Consider the following 19583-nt stretch of genomic DNA (forward strand, 5'->3'; position numbering starts at 1 on the left):
TCGCTGTAGTTGTATATAAAAGTGCTTGCAGACTTCTGTCGTCCACGCTGTAAGCACTCATAAAAGATAAGAAACATCAACAGCTCTGGTTATAGTCGGTATCCTATTGCCTCTGCTCCAACATAAGCATTGGTTGGAAGGGATCTCTGGGGGTCACTAATCCACCCTCTCACTCAGAAGAGCACCATTGCCAGCACTAGCCAAGGTGTTCACCTAGATGCTGACTAGACTAGCACCAAGATGCTGAAAATATTCAAGGACAGACACTCCACACCACCTCTGGCCGCCTGTCCCAATGCTGTGCCACCCTCTTGGTGAAGAATTTTTTCCTGAAGTCCAGGCCTGAACCTCGCAAACTGTAATTTGTGGCTGTTGTCCCTTGCGATATCCAAAGATAGCCTGGCTCCACCACCTTCAAAACTTACCTTGAGGTAGTTGCTGGCTCTCATTAAATCATCCCAACATCTCCACTTCACATGACTAAACAAGATCACCTCCCTCCAACTCTCCTTGTAGCCTGTGTGCTGTAGGGTTTCTCATCATCTTAGTAGCCTTCCACTGGACAGTGTCCTCAACACCCACCTTGAACTGTGAGGCTGGAAACTGGAGACAGTATTCCAGGTGCTGCTTCACTAGTGGGGGATAATTACTTTCCCCAACCTGCTGGACGTCGCCCAGCACACGGCTTGCTTATGTTCAAGGAGAGCTCACATTCATGATGGTGATGTAGCTCCCAGGTCCTTTCCAGAATTGTTATCAGCCAGCCAGTTCCCAGCCTGTACCAGTGCATGGGAGTTTCCTGCTCCACATGCAGAACTTGCCCTTTCTCCTTGCTGATCTTCCCCAGGTTTCTGTTGGCTCACTCCATTCAAGGCCTCTCTGAATTGAAGTTGCACAAGACGAGATGTCAACCCTGCTTTCTAATTTAGTATTGTCTGCAAAATAGTGTGCTAGCCAATAGTAGCAAAAAAAATCTTAGTGCTAAAAAGATAGGACCTATCTTGACAAATATCACGGATTTTAATCACAGAATAGGAATCTGGGAAAATTATTTTACTGCAGTAGAAAGCTACAGACAAAAATATAGAAATACAATGCTAAGGGGGAGTCAAATCCACTGAGAGCATGAGCTACACCTAGAATCAATCTAGAACCCATCCAATACAATGAACACTACCTTAAACAAGCACAGTCCCTAGTCTGCCTTAATTAAGGATTCAAAGTGGTCCAAAACCTCTACTGTTAGTAATTTTACCCATTTCTACAGAAAATGTGAGAAATTTGGGACCCGTGAAAGTCAGTGGGAGAGTTCAACTCAGCTGCACACAGAATCACACAAAGAATCACACACAGAATCATCTAGGTTGGAAAGGACCCTGGAGATCATCTAGTCCAACCGTTAAAGTGACAGTTCTTATTCTCCTCAGGAACTTAAATTTCGGCATTGATATATGACTTTGGAGGAGTCTTTGTCTAGTCAAGTTTTCATTTCCATTGCTCGAAGGTTTGATGCTAAGCCATTCCAATTTGAAAGCCTAGCCAATTACAATGATGATGCCAGGCCTGATCCTGAAATGATAAAGTCAACAAAAATGTTGGCATTAATTCAGAGTTTATGAAATGTTTCAGGACAACTCAACATGGAAGTCCTTACAAGGCAAGTAGTGACAAATTTGAAAAAAAAAAAAAAAAGCTTTCGTTGTGAAAGTAGCAAGAGTTGGCTAGTTGCTTTTGACTTTTTGCAGTGAAAAACAGTGAAACTTCAGCATGACATTCAGCTGCACTGCAGTGGCATCCATTTTAAGACTATTGTCGTATGAGAACAAATCTGTTGAATTATTTAGCATGAGATCAGAAACAAGGCTTTCTATATTCATCAACTCACTGATTGCTAAAGCTCTACACTGCATGTTGAATAAAGCTATTACTGAAATCCACAGTAAGTTCTGATCGTATATACAGCATGGAAATACAGTGTTATAACATTTCCTATTTGTCTTATTATGGAAAATAAGAATTAGATCAATTTAGATGAGAGGGAGGTAGCCTAAAATGTTTCTATGAGTAATACTGTCACCGTAAGTTCCTTTTCATGTTACACCTGCCTCTGTGGAGACTAAATACATGCTTACGTTTACACATTGTGAGGAGTCCACTAGTTCAAAAGCCTTTATAGAATTTGTATCTACAGCACAATGAAACCTATTTTCAAGGCATATTTTAGAATTTTTACAAATTACAGACCCAATTGTTTTGCTATCACTATGTGTTCTTCAAACTGCTCACAGCAGGGAGATGGCACAGAAATATATTTTAGTTAGATATTCATCATAGTCACTACTGAAAGCAATGATAGCTGTGCCTTCATCTTAAGAGTCTAGCAGCCTCCTGGAAATTTTGGTGTAGTAAAATTACAAGCAAGATCTGATGTGCTGCTGTAGAGTGAGGGATACAGGGAGTGACCTCATTGTCAGGTCCAAAGTTAGAGGTCATGTGTCCTCAGACCTGTGTGTAGGTGAGGAGTTTATCCCTCCTTTCCAATGTCTCATTTCTCTTCTAGGGAAGTAACACCAACCTGGCAGTAACCCACATCAGCTCCAGTTTGCCTTATTTCTGCCGTAAGACACAGCAAGTCAGTGGCATAATTGTGATTAGCCACTCTGCGTTGGCAGGGTTTTGTCAAGCAGTTTTGTTCACTCTGACTTGGGAAAAACTCCACAAACATCACTGGGAAGTATAACGTGATGAAGGTTAAATAGTGTTACTAGATGTCTGCATACCTTCCAGAGGAAACACACCTGGTTTCATCTGCTTTGGAGGTAAATCATCCCAGGAGAGAGCTCCATGGACTGAGGACCACACAGACTTTTTGGTACTGGATCCACAAATAGGGGAACTGTGGTTTAACTGTTCTGTGAAAACCAGAGCAAGTTCCACTGTTGCTGATAGTCAGGAATTTCAAATAAAAGGCTAGCCATTAGTAATGAAGCTGTTGCAAAATGAAAAATATTTTTCTTATTTGAAGGTTAAATGTTTGCTGTTTCTAACAGCAGTAAATGTTTTTGCCTAGAGTTTCCCAGCTGGCTTCCTCTTCTACTCTGACTCACTCTGTTTTGTCACAGTTGAGAAGTATTTAAGCCTAGAAAAGTCTTTGAACTTGTTTGTCAACTGTCTTGCAAACACAGTTTAAAAGGTACTGCAAGATGTGGTTGTATTTTCAGCCACAGCTATCAAGCCAGACATTCTGTCAACCAGGGAAACGCTGTGGAGTTTTTTATCCTAAGGAAACGTGATCAGCTTCAAAGTGTAGCAGGATGCTATATGGTACCAAAATGACACTAAGAATGACTTTGAAATCTAAGAATGACTTTGAAATCTCTTGTTCATAAATAGTCTCCATGGTTTTAATGCAAGAATGCAAGTTTTTGCCAAGTAAGAGCCAAAATCCTGTATGAAAAAGAGTGATAAAAGTTCTGTTCTGTATAAATTGCACGCTGTATTTTAGTGGAAACTTTAAATGCCCATCATTTGATTACCTAGTGTTTTATAATCAGGATTATGATCTTTCTGCTTGGAAGTTTAAAATTCTGAAATATGACCAGAGATAAAAGATTCATTTGAAGGTTGATGATTACCTCATTGGATGAACAGCTTCTGGACAGACAAGCCCATGTTATTGCACAGGCAGCAAATATGATGGTAAAATATTCTGCCCGGCTACAGTTCCCCTCGTGACTGTGAGCAGGGTTGGATTAAAACTATGTGAAGTTGATGTTTCCAGGTCAAGGCACAGGCACGAACAAATGTGCTGTGTACGCTGTGGATGGAGGATCCTGCCCCAGAACGCCCTTTGACTTCCCACTGCAGCACACATCTTTGTGTTCACCAGTATAGACCAGAGCAAAAATCAGAGCAAAAAACTCTCCTACCAAACCCACATGATCCTCAGACACTTTTCATACAAGCATGTACCAGCAAGCTGGAATTTGGCTCTCTGGATATTTATTAGCAGTTATCATGAATTGCAATCTTCCTTGGTTTTTTGGATCACTGGACTGCATCTTAGGCATCAACAGCAGCAGGGCCAGTGATGTGCAGTCAGCTCTGACGCTCTCGTTTTACCCAGTGAGCATCCCCCAGGCTAGAGGGCAAGGGTCTGTGGTAGGGCTTTTCTTCAAACATCTTTGAACCTCAAGCACTGAGGTGGCATTTCAGTCCAGGAGACAAGACTAGCTCTAGTGTGAAGTAAATTTCCTAAGCCACATCTACTTTAGTTATGGGGCTCTCAATATGAGTTTCTTTAATAACTTGACCCCTTCCTACTGTGCTTCATCGCTTGATAATATAGACATAGCCTTTGAAAGATGTCAGTGTTTGAACGTGATTATCAATACATGGCAGCAACGATAACATTTGCCTTCCAAAACAGTAATGTTCAGTTTGGAAATGAAGTAATACAAAAAAACTAAAAGAAAAGGGTAGCTCAACAGTTAGACAGCAAAAAGTCACTATGATAAAATGTGAGCACAGTTAATTTAAATTACCTGACACCTCATTTGATGAAATATTATAAATATACTATAAACATAATATATTAATATCAATAACATTACTGTAATATTAAGCAATGTTGTTATATTTAAACAAATTGCTTTGTTTTATTCAGAGGAAAGATGAGACACATCATGAACATGAATATATCGGACCAGCTAGGAATTACCCAAGCCTCATAACTGAAATCAAATACTCAGTAGAAAAGATATAAAAGACATTTCTCTGTTGTACAAGGTTGCACAAAAAGGAGGAGGGAGCAAAGGAGCAAATGAGATTCACAAATCTGCCTTTGTTGCAGCAAAACTGAGCTAGTGCAGAAATATAGGATAGACCCAGAAAGTCTTTTCATTTGCAAAATTTTAAAACAAGATCATGAAAAAAATAAATTACTAAGAATGAGAAAGCAGGAGGAGGGGAGTAGAATACAAACGAAGCAAGGAGCAGAACTGAGATGCAACAAGCTTAATCAAACCCTCTATCTTAAAACTCAGTGTTTTTCAAACATTATTGTGTGGCTCATGATCAAATTTGCATCTAAAAAGAGAGAACAATGGTTTCAAAAATATCTACTCCTTTAGTGCCTCAGGTGCAATTTTCAGTGCCAATATTATTTTTCATTTAGAAATCAAACAGAAATGCTGAAAAGAGTTGTCTTGGAGCCAACTAGGAAGTGGGTTTTTTTTCCTTCTCACTGATACAAAAATAAACCCAAACTTTTAGTGTCAGAGAAGAATCATAGAATCACAGAATTGTCTAGGTTGGAAAAGACCTTGAAGATCATCCAGTCCAACCATTGACCTAACACTGACAGTTCCCAGCTACACCAGATCCCTCAGCGCTATGTCAACTCTACTCTTAAACACCTCCAGGGATGGGGACTCTGCCCTGGGCAGCCCATTCCAACGCCTAACAACCCCTTCTGGAAAGAAATGCTCCTTAATATCTAGTCTAAACCTTCCCTGGCACAACTTGAGGCCATTACCTCTTCTCCTATTGCTTATTACTTGGTTGAAGAGACTCATCCCCAGCTCTCTGCACCCTCCTTTCAGGGAGCTGTAGAGGGCGATGAGGTCTCCCCTCAGCCTCCTCTTCTCCAGACTAAACCCCCCCAGTTCCCTCAGCCGCTCCCCGTACGACCTGTGCTCCAGACCCTGCACCAGCTCCGTTGCCCTTCTCTGGACACGCTCGAGTCATTCAATGTCCTTTTTGTAGTGAGGGGCCCAAAACTGAACCCAGGAATCGAGGGGCGGCCTCACCAGTGCCAAGGACAGGGGTCAGATCCCTTCCTTGTCCCTGCTGGCCACGCTATTGCTGACACAAGCCAGGATGCCATTGGCCTTCTTGACCCCCTGGGCACACTGCTGGCTCCTGTTCAGCCGGCTGTCAATCAACACCCCCAGGTCCCTCTCTGACTGGCAGCTCTCCAGCCACTCCTCCCCAGGCCTGTAGCGCTGCTGGGGGTTGTTGTGTTCCAGACAATCAAAAAACAAACATCCCATTTCATTCACAGATAACTGTAAAAAAACAAAGGAAAACAAAGTCTACCTTCACAAAGTTGTCACTGACACTCTTCCTTTTTAATGATATTCAGTGTGGTTTAGATACTTCCTTAGGATCTGAGAGCCCCAGAAAATAATCCCATCTCCACCTCTTAGGATCACACCGTAGGAAACATGTGAATTACCAGTCTGAGGTATAACTGGGAATAAAGATCTCTTCAACCCTAATTTTAAATTATCCATCAGTCCTAGTTCATTTTTTTCACTGTACAATACAATTCCCTTCTTTAAAAAGACAGTAACACTTGTTTATCCCACAAATGTTCTGGAGGGATGTCTGGGAAGAATTCTGGTAATGAAAAGTGCTGGTAAGTGCTAAGTATTGTTAATTTGGAAAATAATGTGCTACAGTTTTTCTAGAAATATGGCAAAGACTGACCATTAAGTAAGATTGCTAAACATGAAAACAGGAAATATCATGCCTACCAAGCTGGTCCACCACCTCCTCACTCGATCGTGGGTTGTCACCTCCCTCCCCTGTCAGTCCTGCTTACAGTTCTCCTCCCCAGGTTGGTTAGGCAAATGTCCACTGCTATCTGTTTCTCATGTTATCACAGCATTTAGGAAACAATCATGGATGCTTCTAGTTATAGTACAAATATAGCTTTTGGTCTACTTGTTGAGGTGAATCTCATCCCAGCAGTTCTTAGTACTCAGAGGAAACATCCCACAGTCATAAAAGCCAACTCCCCTTTTTCAACACCAGATGTGCAAACAATAGTTTACCCACAGGATCCATCCATTCCTCCAGCCCTACACTGTCCCCGGAAGGATTGAGGAGAAATGACTTGGGCACCTGTGTCTTTGACTCTCCCTAGTGTACTCTCCCAGTGTAGTCATGCTTGATACTCTCCACGTCTCCCCTGGCAGTATTGCTGGTGTCCATGTGGAAGAGCAGCAGGGAGTCAAAGTCTAAGGCCCAGATGAGACTCAGCACACTCTCCACATCATCTGAGATCTCAGCCCCCCAACAAACCTCCCCAGGCAGCATGTTGGGGCAGCAAATGAGAGCTTCCATCTCCTGCAGCAAGGCATCTCCAACTACTATCACTCTTCACCTTGTCCTGCGTGGTCCAGGCTCAGCCAGCTCAGATGCTCTGTGGGAGTGTGCTTCCAGGCCCTCGGCTGCTGCCTGAATCACTGAAGCTGCACTGAAGCTATTGTGTAGCTGCAAATGTCACTCCTGTCTCTGGTACCTACTCCAACCATCCATGAGCTTTCAAACCTATCTTTTGTTCTGGTTTTATGCAGCACCTAGAATGATCCACATTCCTTTCCTAAGTGCTGTGATAATACCAAACAAACTAATGATCATTTTGTACTACCTCACTGTAATAATGGTCAAGAGTGAGAGTTTAGTGACAGTTATTTCAGGTTCCATGCTGCCTCTGTGGTTGTTTGACACTATGATAACTCTTACATATAGAAAGGCTTATTTATGTTAAACTTTTATTAAATCAGGCTAGATACTGAATCACAAACTCTTGTCTTATGAACTGCTCAATTTAATGAACGTACAGCCTAAGGCATTTTAAGGCATCTCTTCAATTACATTACAATCTTCTGCTGGAACTTAGAATCACTTTGCAACAGAGAAGCCTATGAAAATGTCAAGTTTCACAGTAGCACATTTTTGTCAGGAAGAACATTTTGTTATCTTTAGACTGTGGCATCTTCATCACTGGCTGAAATATGGATCAGATTTGGCTACTACAACATCTGATAAAAAAGAAGTACAAGGACATGACTAAAACAACAACAAAGGAAATAGCTCCCTATCCACACAGAGCTTTCTTCAAAATCTTAGAAATACCAATCTACATTTCTAAAGGCAGCTAGTCATTTTGATGTTTGATTTGACACATCACAACAGGCTCAGTTCTTCACAGCACTGAAATTCAGCAATCTGTAAAAAAACAAGATCCGCTGTAAGGATGGATGAGACACCACACAGTGAACCCCCCCAAGCCTCTAGTCACTTTTAGGGAAAGGCAGTAAATGGGAGAAGCAAAAATAAATGCATTAATTTCAGTAAATTCAGCAACATGGGTATGTGTTTTTTCTTTTTGTCTCTTCTACTTACTTGTCCTACATATTTTTCCTTAATTTCTTTCAGTTTGTATCCCTGTGTGGCTGAACTGTGTTCTACTTCAGGAATTCCCTTCAGCAATTCCCAGCCTTCTGTTCTATCTCCTCTTTCATTCCTCTTGTCTGTACTTCTTCATTTTCCTTTTGGTGGTGCTTTTCTTTCTGGCACTAAACACAGTAGGCTCAACTTCTCTCTTGAAACCTCTCTTATTTTTTGTCCATTTCCATAGCCTATACCTATTCCACCAAGTTAGTACATTATCACCTCACTTTGTCCTTAGATCCTTACAGAGAAGAGGGTGCGTGAATCAAAATGGTTTGGTGAGTATAGGAGCTGAAGCCAGATTGCTTCCAGTTTTCATCCTGTCTGGTATCTTTTCTGTCACCCCTTCTGTCATGATACCTGCTGTAAAACAAGCAGTACAGCTAGTGAGGAGAGCATCACTTGTCTCTAGCAGCAGTCCCTGGCAGCGAAGGTACATCTAAATTCCCAAAGGAAAAGGAACAGGGTCCACAAATTTCAGCACCTAAACAAATTTTAATAAACGGCTTTGTTTTAAAGCTCTTCTTCCCTCATGGATCTTAATGAGAAACATCAGGATCTTTGAAAACTGCAGGCTTTCACTAGAAGACTCAGGTACATGAGTTTTAAAATTATGCCAACACCTCCAAACTCTGAGGTATTCCTTGGCTGTAATTTCTATGGTGTGGCTAAAATTTTCTTGGTTTAAGTACATACCAGAAGTGGCTGCAGTTAATACCTAGCATAGATTAGGCCTGCTCTATAAACAAAATGTTCCTACAAGTACTCTCTCTAGAGCAAAAGCAGTGTGGCAGAAGGCTGTACTGGTTAAAAACTTCTTTCACTAGCAACAACTTAATTCATGCTGCTGTTGTAACTAGGATGCCACTATCTCCAGAGCAAAAAAGATAGGAAGAAAGAGGTTCTAGTCATGCAGCTAGATGTATTTTTTAGACTGCTAGCCCCCGAGAACATGGGAAGGAGCTTCATTTAATGGTAAAATAGCTGAGTTCATGTATTCTGCAAGCTCATGGCACTAACAATATTCCTCTTACAAAATGAATGAACTCTGTTTCCCTTAGGGTTGGAAGCTTTCACCTTCCACTACAAAGTTAATACATTTCACTGAAAAAGAGAAGGTGGGCACATTGAGAAGACTATGCTAAAATCCACCAGCTCATAAGGAACTGGTCTGTTCCACAAAAGCCACACTCCACTGACTGTAAAGCAAGAAACATCTGCCCTAGAGCAGCAGCTGAACATTGCAGGCAGATGTTAAAATGCCTGAAATGATACCTAGATCAGCCTCTTTTCAGGAGGTGTGTTAGAAGGAGGGCTTTTCTAAACATCTGAACTGGTTAAGGTTGGGTGTTGGATGTTAAGAAAGGCGAGTACCAACACTCACGACTCATCAGTAGGAAACAAGTGATTATTCCACACATTTACAAAAGGCTTCAGAATATGAAATAGGGTGGCTCAACATAGCAGTCCTAGGCAGGTTTCTTATGCAAAGATTTCAAGTCTGTTGCTGCTTACTAAAGGAAGAGGTGGGTTAGCTCTGCAAAAAGATGCCCAGTGGTTGTTACTATAGGACTATATAGGTAATATGATGAAAAAAATTACACTGAACAGAACAGATCTGAAGTCCTGTGAGATGTCTATGATTTATAAAATAATATTACTCTGACATTTTAAAGTGAGGTGTTAAAGTGAAAGTTTCTTATTATTGACTCTTACTTTTCATTCCTGCATGCCTTGAGTAGAATTGAGGTTGTAAAAGTAAATTGTTTCTGTTCTGTGACACTGGTGTCAGGCTTCCAGTGGAGAAATTCTTTTTCACACTCCAAATTCCTTCCAGAGCCACTGTTAACAGTTTTTCAAAATAATACTGTTATAACTGATTACTTCAACTTATTCTAGAATTAATGTACATTTTAAGACGGTCCCTTTGGTCTATATAGTAATTAGAAGTAGTTAAGCAGAACACTATAATCTTCCTCAATAGTGAATTAAAAGAGACTGACATTTTCAGAGAGCAATTCATATTGCTAAAGGTATACTACGCTCTCTACTCTCTGTAGAACAGTGTAGGACTGCTAGGCTCCTAACTAAAGCAAGATGCAGCTGACCGATAATGTGTAAGAAACAGCAGTAATACCATCGATGCATCCAGCATTATTTATTGGTCATACTGGAATATCAAATGCCCTCATAAAAAGATAGCAGAACAAAAACCTACCACCCCTCTCCCAAAATAAAACAGCCAAAAAGCCAAAACAAAACCACCACCACCAAAACAGAACAAAAGAGCTTATTTATTTTGTGGAAAGTTTACAATTTAGTAACCATCTAATTTATTTAAAACAATAAACTTACTAATCATCTGAACTCTGGAAATCAGTAACCATCCAACCTGACAATTGTTTCTCAGAGCCCAGACCATTTAGGGAGCATCTCTAATTCTCCAGATGTTTACAGATGAAAAAAGAACTAGGTACTTGCTGAATAAACTGTACACCAGTATCTATTTGACCTTCTTATACACAGCATTGTAATGCTATGCATACAACATATTATGCTACACATAGTATTTATACACTGAGCTTGTTATACATCCTTATTATATATTCCTGTGACAAATATTTTTGTAGTGTTTCTATATTGTCTTTAGTATTTTAAGCCTTTGTAACATGCATTTCATTGGGGGACTCCCCGGAAATCGTGAAAACATATCTGGTAGAATCCATTCATACAATCAAACTGAAATATTCTAGATAATTTTGATCCATTGGCAGATGGATGCAGTGAAATATAGTTCTGTTCGGCTCTTAGTAACATTAGACACATGAACAGCTTGAGCAGACCAATGTTAACATCTGAAATGCAGCTACTTGTCCAGAACCAGTCAATGGGAAAAGAACAGACACCTTTTAGAGCATGACAGGTGCAGTGGTAGGAATCTAGGACAAGGTAAAAGAAATGTGCTTTCAAACTGTGTTTGCCTTTTTCCCTCCGTTTACTATAACAGAGCCTACATAAGTCATTCATTTGCAGGGGTGTGCTGTAACTGCCTAAGAAGCCTAACCAGAGTAACAGAGTTGTAAGTTCAAATGGTCTTTACATCTGGCAGGATACTGATTACCCCACCTAATTTATGTACCTTTTTGTCTGTGAATCCAACTGCTTAAAATTCATTACGATTGAGTTTAGACATGGATCTCAATCCTACATAAGAGAAACTGGACTTTTTTCAAAATTTTCCAAATTTGGAAACAAAGACAAAAATGCCCTTATTACATTTGTAGAGGATGTAATAATTAGGATATATAATGGTGAGCTTCTTTCAACAAAATAGAGCTTAATATAACCAAGGAATAGCTTTACTCAGCAGAAGAGAATGTAGGGCTACAGAATATGTATTGTGGAGCAAAAGCATCATGGATTTAGGAGTAACAGTCGACAAACAGTTTAAGGTCCTAGTGCTAATGTTAGCTCAAAAATAAGTAGATTATTTTCTATCTCTTTTGAGGCTACTGGTGATACAAATACTGAAATACCATGATCCCATTTGATATTCACATTTTAAAAGAAGAGGCAAAACATTTGGTGAGAGTACATAAACAGACAAAACCAATATGTGTGTGTATAACTTCTCTGGAAGGAAATCCTGAATACTGAAAAAACCACTTTTATATATCCAAGAAAAGCAAGGAGCTGAATCATGCATATCCGAATAATTAATCAAGATTTTTTTTTTTTGCTTTTTTTTTTTTTTTTAAATACACCAACTGCTAGACTACTGAAGGAAGCTGTGGAATAACCAGCTTTACTCAGTGGACTCTACAGAGAGGTACATAATAACCTACAATGGCTTGATTGATAAAGGCAATAAGACCTTGTAGTCAACCAGGTAAGATGACCTATCCTTAAACATTACAAGCTTCAGAAAATTAATTTTCTACAATTAGAGTAACTTATGGCTGCAGCAGACCACCAGCATGATGTAAATTTTGTCTTATATGGGTCACATGGCTTCAGGCTCATTCCTGCACCAAGCCTAGCAAATGAGCTTGTATCAGCACTAACAGTTTAAGTGCAAAATTATTTAACATGTATATTAAAAATGGTGAATCTAAGTGAACTTTGTTAAATTGTTTCATCATTAATTTATCTTTTTGTTAAAAAATGCTAATTATTTCTACTCGATCTTATCTCATATTTGCCTCCAGTTCTCAGAACTTTTAATAGTTTAGCTAGACTGAACACCTTGTTCCCTCTTAGACTTCCATATTTGCCTACTGTAACCAGGTCTCTCCATAACCTTTAAGCTGCCTAATCAGACTGTTTTTCTAATGGCTTTCACTGTTTTCTGGTCTTTTCTTTAACATTCTTACCTCAACTCTTTCTTTTCAACACCAACTTTAGTTTTGAACAGCAGAAGGGAACAAAGTATTCTAATAACTACAACACTTATTTCAAAGAAAAAGGTAACAAAACCTCCCTACTGCTTGGCATTAATTTCTGTTTTATTAAACTGATAGATCATATGGAATTATCCATGTTCTCTATGGTCCTGTAATTTCAGACACACACACAAAAAAAGGTAATAGAGACTACAGGCAATTATTCTGTTTCTAAATGTTCTCCAGCCTATTACATAAATGTTCTAGGCTGTTTTTTTTAAATAATAACTTTGCCACAGTTCTTCAAAGCAATTTATATTTCATTTGCTCTGATAAACACTTGCCATTTGCTGATAATGAGGATTACCTGCAGCTGGACGTTTAATTTGGCATGCTTCTTTCCGAAAATAAAGCTCTTCTTCAAGTATTTCTTTAACTCTCCTAGATGGCTCAATATAAACCAATTTATTCCCTGTGGGTAAAATATATTACAAAAGAACCAATTATTTTAAAACCCTTAAATGCTAATGTGCTCTGCCGAATGTAATGCAGAATCATAGAATGGTTGGGTTGGAAGGGACCTTAAATATCATCCAGTTCCACCCCCCCTGCCATGGGCAGGGACACCTTCCACTAGCCCAGGTTGCCCAAAGCCCCGTCCAGCCTGGCCTTGAACACTGCCAGGGAGGGGGCAGCCACAGCTGCTCTGGGAAACCTGTGCCAGTGTCTCACCACCCTCACAGTGAATAATTTCTCCCTTAAATCTAAATCTACCTTCTTTCAGTTTAAAGCCATTGCCCCTCATCCTGTCACTCCATGCCCTTGTGGAAAGTCTCTCTCCATCTCTCTTGTAGGCCTCTTTTATGTCATTTTATGCTGCTCTGCTTCCGTCTTTCACACACTTTAAGACAAATCACTTACAAATACACGATATTGTTCAGCCAGGGTCTGCTCCCCAGCACGGAGCGATTCCTCACGACAGGACTGTGCGTATATCTAAGAAGGGAGTGCTGGTGGGCTGGAGGGCGGTGGGGCGGCTCTCCCGTGCAGGAGCCAAGGCCAGCCCTGGGCACTCGAGGAGACATGGCCAGTGCCTCCCCATGGCCAACAACCCAAGGCAGGGTCGCGCGTGGAGGAGGTCTCCAAGGAGATGTCCTTGCTGAAGGTGATCTCCAAGGAGCTGAAGAGGGATTCGGGCCCCTCATGGCGGCAGGGGAGTCCCTGCCTGACGGAGCACTACCTGCACCCCTACCGGGTTGGGGTGCACGGTGCCGGGGGAGGCAAGGGGCCGCCAAGCAAGGTGGCCGCAGGGCATCAGTGGGGACCTGCGGGGGAAAGGCTCAGCTCCCCCGAGGGGACACGCCTGGGGGGTCGGGGGGGCAAGGGGAATGGAGGCCGCAACAAGCGTGGGGCGGTGAGGCGAGCCCCGCCGGGGCACCGCCGCGCTCACAGGGCTGCCCGCCTCCCGCCGCCTCGCCGCGGACACCGCTGCCCGCCTGGTCGGCCGCCGCCGCCGGCCGCTCCCTGCTCGCTGCCCTCATGGCCGCCGCCGCGCCCGCGCAGGTAGGAGCCGGGCGGGCCGGTTGCCGCAGGGGCAGGGGCAGGGGCGGGCCGGCTCTGCCCCGGCAACGGCGGGAGGGAGCGCGGCGGCGGCGGCGGAGCGGCGGGCACAGCAGAGTCCCGGCGGGCCCTGGCGAGAGCAGGGCAGGCGGCCAGCCCGCCCTCCGCCACGGTGTGGCCGCGCCCCGGCTGGGCCGCGAGTTCCTGAGGGAGGGAGCCCACCGCCTCCCGCAGCCTCCCGCCGGGGGAGGCAGGTCGGGTCCGCCATTTCCAGGCACAGCGCGGGTGTTTTACCCCTTCCACAGGCCAGGGATAACAGCGGGGCATCCTCCAAGGCAGGATGTGGCCTGTCGCCATCCCCAGGTGACAGCAGGCCGCGGCCACCTCATGCCTGCTTGGGGCTGCGGGTGGGTGACAGCTCTAGGGATCTGCTCTAGGGACGAACGGCTCCGTGTTTGCGCCTGCCAGTGTTGCCATGCTCGGCAGCAGGCACACGCCTCACTGACGTTTTGTACCCCCGTGGGGTGTCACCACTGCCCTGCTTTATGAGAGGGTGCCTTGTCCTCGCCTGGGGCAATGGCAGACTGATGGAAAAAAGAGTTCAGTTTAACTGGATGGATGATGTAGATCTACTAATACTCAAAAGTACTAGCTCGGTTTTAAGAATGAATTTCATAAAATGAGGCATCTGGAGACACTGTTCATAGGACTGAAGTAGACTTGACTCTCCTTGTTTTGCCACTGTTAGAGTTTTAAGAAGAACAGCTGGCATTTACAGTAGTCAACAGATAACGCTGCCAGAGGGCACACAGGGAAGCTGTCTTGCTCTCCTTTGCCCCGTGGTAGGTTCCTTGAAATCAAGACTTTGCATACAGTAGTGAGAATTTATAAGATACAAACCAAGTCTAGTTACACAAATGCATGACATAATCCATTTCTGTATTTTTACTTGATGAATTTTGAGGTGTATTCATACTGCACAAACATCCTGGAACCAAACTTTTAAATAATAAACATTAAAAATCATCTTGTACCATTCATAGTTCAGAGGCAGTTCTCTCTTTTCTAACAGAAATGCTGATCCTGGCTTCTAGAAGGGTGGGTGACGAAGATGCCCTCTGCAGTTCCTTGATCAGAGCACCAGATGTGGCCAACCCTGCTGCTGCTACAAATGTGCTTCATCTCCGTTACTGGTGTCTGGAAGGAGCTTGGGATCACCGAGTAAGGCATCTGCATGGCTCAACAAGGTGTTTTGTTACAGGTCTCATACTGAGTGACAGTACAGCAGGTCTTACGTTCAGTTTTCAGTTCAATTTGATTAACCCAGAGAAGCAAGTTTCTCCACTCCTGAATTACAGGTGACAAAGCTGAAGTTCAAGATCATGTAGCATGACATTACCGTGGGAAAATCTTTTGTGTACTTATTCCCTTGCAATAAAGATCATCTGCTGGACTGACAGCATTGCTGACGTTCTATCTTCTAATCTTCTAAACCACTATTGATCAAAAAAGATCTAACTGCTCAGAGTAATTGTTTTGATGTGGACTGTAATGGTACTTGAAAACCATCACTCATTAAATACTTGCATTTAGTAGTGAAACTTACACTTGAACAAAAGGGGGAACAAAAAAATAAGAGATGAGAAGTACACACTACTGGAACTCTCAGATAGCTAAATAATCCAGATGTTGATTCTCCAAAATAAATTGAAAGATTGAGAGAAGCAGACTGATATGGCTGATGTGAACAGTAACATAGATAAATTAAACTCTGAAATCAACTCTAAGTCAGTTTTTCACTTGCTAGCAGAAGGCTGAACTGACAAACAGAAGCTGTGGTGATGTCTTGTGAAAATTTATAGCGTTAACTAACATTTTTTCTGCTAAGTTAAACTAAATGGTACGCAGTGCTAAGACCTGCTAAGAGCCCCTCAGATGAAGGGTCCCAAGTGTTTATTGAAAATCAGTGAGATTACAGGTGGCACAAATGTAGAGAAGCTACACTCCAATGTGTGCCAAAGGCCTCAAAAAAATCTTAAGAAACCAACCAACCCATCCACCTCCACCACCTTGAGTCTGGTTAAATGACAGCAGCCAAATCTCAGAACTTTTGGAAGTCCAACTCAGATGCAAATGCCTAGGATTTGTAATACAAGCTCTCACATATTAAAAAGGCGCTAAATAAGAAAATAAATGAATGGTCTGGAAATTAAGGAATTTTAAGGAAAAATACCAGTAAAGTTTTAAAACTACGCTTAAATCCTAATATTTGAGTTGGAATGAGGATTTTCCTCCAGGTATTCAGAAGTGGAAGAGAAACACTGTCGAGTGTTTCCTGCACTAACTTACCTAAATTACCAACAGAATGTTGGCTGTTTATCCTCATACAGTTGATATTTGCTTGTTTTAACTAATGCCATACCCATGACATTAAAGTTTTATTCCTCAACTTAATTTACAAGGGAAAAGTAAACAGGATCTTCATACAAAATAATTTCCTTGAAAAGTAACAGGAAAAAAATAAACTGAAACTACTTATCATCCTTTTAAGAACAGACAGTTGCACTGATAATTGAGCTTTCAATTAAAAACATTACAACAAAATACTTAGGGTTAAATATTTTATTTTATAATAAGCCTTACACCAGGATCACTAAACATGTTGTGTATCACCCAAATAAGTTACATTCATTCTGAGCTTTCATGCAGTTTTAAAAAAGTTTAATTTCTCCAAAAATAATTTTCAAGTGAGCTGTAATAAACTCTGTATATCTAAGCCAGAATTCTGTCACATCAGTATTTCCATTTTTCCTCCTGCTCTGACAGTACAGACCAATTAAAAAAGCCCCACTAAATCTGCACTAATCACATGGCGACTTGCTGAAATTACTGACTTTCTGAATACTCTGAATAACAGTAGTAGCGCCTCAAAAGTATAAGCGAGATCACTGAGGTGAGCTGCAAGAAGTGACATTTTGCCTGAGGAGAATACTAAAAGAATCTTAAATGAAAACTTTGTTGCAAAGGGACAGACCACCACTGAGGAGCATGCAGGACACAAACAGGAGGCAGCAAACCTCACATTCACAAGCTTAACCACAGCTTTTAAGGGGACACAGCATTTATGCAATCTTCTACTATTTCAAAAAGGTAGTGATATATATCAGTCCTCCGAGCAATGTCAAGGGCCGTTTCATCCAAGTTGTTTTTCAGGTCTGGTTTCACATAGCGATTCATCAGCAAGAGCTCAAGCGTTTCTCTACTGTTTTTGTTTCCTGCTGCAATATGCAATGGTGTCAGCAAACCATTTGTCTGCGCGTTGATGTCTGCACCCTGCTGAAGTAAGAAGGCGGCCACCTTTGTATTGTTCCACTTGCAGGCGCTGTGCAGAGGTGTCCAGCCATCCACCGTCTGTGCGTGAACGTCGGCCCCTTGGGCAACCAATTCATGTGCAATGTCCAAGTGCCCGCTGTAGGCAGCTCGATGGAGAGGAGTGTACTGATCTTCATCACGAGCGTTAACTGGAGCCAGCTTTTCGGAAAGGAGCCTCTTCACTGTACTCAGCTATTTAAAGAAAACAGGTAATTCAATATGAAACTCCACAGACAAGATGTATGGCTCATACTGTTCTGTAGTTTTATTCTGAATTTCTGTCAGTCTCAAAAAGGCTTAACTGTAACAAGAAATTTTAAAACGAAACCAGTTATTGTTACTGGGGTGGGGGGTTTTGGTGGGGTTTTTTGTTTTGTTTTTAAAGAGATGTAACATGCACATGAGTTGCAATGCCTTAAGGGTACCTTTATCTTACACCTCCCCATTCACTGTGAAGACATAGATACCTCCACGGAACTGCAGATGGAGCTGGTGTGTGTAAGAAAGGCAACTAATGAAAATAAATGTACACAAGGGTGTAATAAACTACATAATAGGAATCTTGGTCATCTCTCCCTCACTTCCAAGAATAAAAAGCTTTTTCTCCATAAAAAGATAGGAAAACAGTCACCCATTATCTGCATATGGGGCTTTTGAGAAAATAAAATTTCAGATTCACCCTTTCCACCCAAGTCTTACTTGTCTGGAAGAAAGAGCCTGGCATGCTTTCAGTTTGCAGAAGTTTTAGAAGAGTGCTGTTACTTTAACGCTGAACAATTAAAGCTTTTGTTCTGAAAGCTAATGGATCCAGAGATATTTTAGTGTGTGTGGGCTACAAAGGGAAATGATTTTACATGCAGTGGCTTGCAAAACTGGATCAAAATAGTTGAGAAAGAAAAAAGAAAAGTGTAGGCAAATTTTTGTTTGTGGGTGAAACTGTAGATATCTGCTCAAAGTAACATTCTTGTCAGTGATATATGTGAATAGAATATGCCTTACCCGATTGTTTTCTGCTGCCCAGAGTAGCAATTTCTCTGGATTTTTTTCCATTTTTTTTTCTTGTATTTCATACCATTCCTCACTCCTTTCTTGTTCATCATCGTCATCATCAGACTGTCCTGACCAACAGCTCTGAGTTCCTACAGGAATCAAATGTCTGTGCGTCTCCAGCAGTTCAAGTTGATTAAAATTCTCCGTAAAGTCTTCGAACTGCTCGCTGTCATCATCTTCTTCATCAATCTGTTTGTCTTTATTCATTTTCAGCTAGCATCTGTAAGTAGCAGATATACAACGATATTTATAATAACTTTCACTGTTACCCGTGCACTAATGGTTAATGAAAACATCTGATGGATGATGCAGACATCAGCAACATCACAAACAGCAAAACTGAAGAGCAGACTCAATGTTCCTTCACTAAACTGGGCTTTGCCGGCTGCGCCAGGATCCCCAGTTAATACCGACGCAAGAAAACCCCAGTGCTACCCCATCTAGAAACGGCGCCACCTGCAGACACGCAGTGCGAGACTGAGCGTGTGTTGTGTAGAGACCACTCGAAACACGCGTTTTATAAACAACTGGAGAAAAGCCCAGACCCCCAGGCAGCCCCTGCCCCGCCCCGCGGAGCCAGCTCCGCCCAGCCCCCCCGCTGCCCTCCCTTTCCCCTCACGCCCCGAGCGAGGGCCGGGCGGGCCCAGCCACCCCAGGCCCGGCAGGGCAGCACTGGCCTCGGTCGCCTCCGCGGGGACCACGCCACCGCGGGAAGGCCTCATGGCCCAGCAGGAGCCCGCCGCTTCCCCGCCCTGCCTGCAGGCTGCCGGGCTCCCACCCGCGCTCGCCACTGGCCCCACCGGCGAACGCACCTGCTGCCCCCACCGACGGAGCGCGACGGGGCGGGGCGGGGCGGGGCCACCCGCCGGCGCGGGGCGGGGCCACCCGCCGGCGCGGGGCGGGGCCACCCGCCGAAGGGCGCCCTCCCGCCCAACCACGGGCTCCTTCCGGTCCGCGCCCGCCAGCGGATGTGAC

General features: G+C 42.7%; 2 protein-coding genes across 3 annotated transcripts; both read right to left on the reverse strand.

Annotated features, from left to right (window-relative positions):
• Positions 1-9301: 9301 nt before the first annotated feature.
• C1H11orf97 (chromosome 1 C11orf97 homolog) lies at positions 9302-14172 on the reverse strand. The gene is made up of 4 exons (XM_074901521.1): positions 14077-14172; positions 12994-13098; positions 9961-10086; positions 9302-9348 (listed from the first exon to the last, which is right to left on the reverse strand). The coding sequence occupies exons 1-4, from the start codon at positions 14165-14167 to the stop codon at positions 9302-9304; spliced, it is 369 nt and encodes a 122-aa protein (XP_074757622.1). The 5' UTR covers positions 14168-14172.
• Positions 14173-16802: 2630 nt separating this feature from the next.
• ANKRD49 (ankyrin repeat domain 49) lies at positions 16803-19518 on the reverse strand. 2 transcript variants are annotated; one of them, XM_074917163.1, is made up of 3 exons: positions 19421-19518; positions 18558-18828; positions 16803-17750 (listed from the first exon to the last, which is right to left on the reverse strand). In XM_074917163.1, exons 2-3 carry the CDS (start codon positions 18813-18815, stop codon positions 17292-17294), a joined length of 717 nt encoding a protein of 238 aa, XP_074773264.1. In that variant the 5' UTR covers positions 18816-18828; positions 19421-19518; the 3' UTR covers positions 16803-17291. The 2 variants fall into 2 exon arrangements, with proteins under 2 accessions (XP_074773264.1, XP_074773273.1); XM_074917172.1 differs by lacking the exon at positions 19421-19518 and adding an exon at positions 19286-19399.
• Positions 19519-19583: the final 65 nt, after the last annotated feature.

Source organism: Athene noctua, chromosome 1 (assembly GCF_965140245.1).
Source record: "Athene noctua chromosome 1, bAthNoc1.hap1.1, whole genome shotgun sequence".
In the NCBI taxonomy this organism is placed as follows: domain Eukaryota; kingdom Metazoa; phylum Chordata; class Aves; order Strigiformes; family Strigidae; genus Athene; species Athene noctua.

Bases quoted from the DNA above. Each gene is read 5' to 3' on its own strand.
- C1H11orf97 (XM_074901521.1), bottom strand. From the start codon at position 14,167: ATGAGGGCAGCGAGCAGGGAGCGGCCGGCGGCGGCGGCCGACCAGGCG. The intron at 13,099-14,076 runs GTGAGCGCGGCG...TTTTACCCACAG, and splicing joins GGCGGGAGGCGGGCAGCCCT to GGAATAAATTGGTTTATATT. The intron at 9,349-9,960 runs GTAAGAGTCAAT...TCTCTTTTTCAG, and splicing joins AAGGCATGCAGGAATGAAAA to TGAAATGTATTAACTTTGTA.
- ANKRD49 (XM_074917163.1), bottom strand. From the start codon at position 18,815: ATGAATAAAGACAAACAGATTGATGAAGAAGATGATGACAGCGAGCAG. The intron at 17,751-18,557 runs GTAAGGCATATT...TTCTTTAAATAG, and splicing joins GGGCAGCAGAAAACAATCGG to CTGAGTACAGTGAAGAGGCT.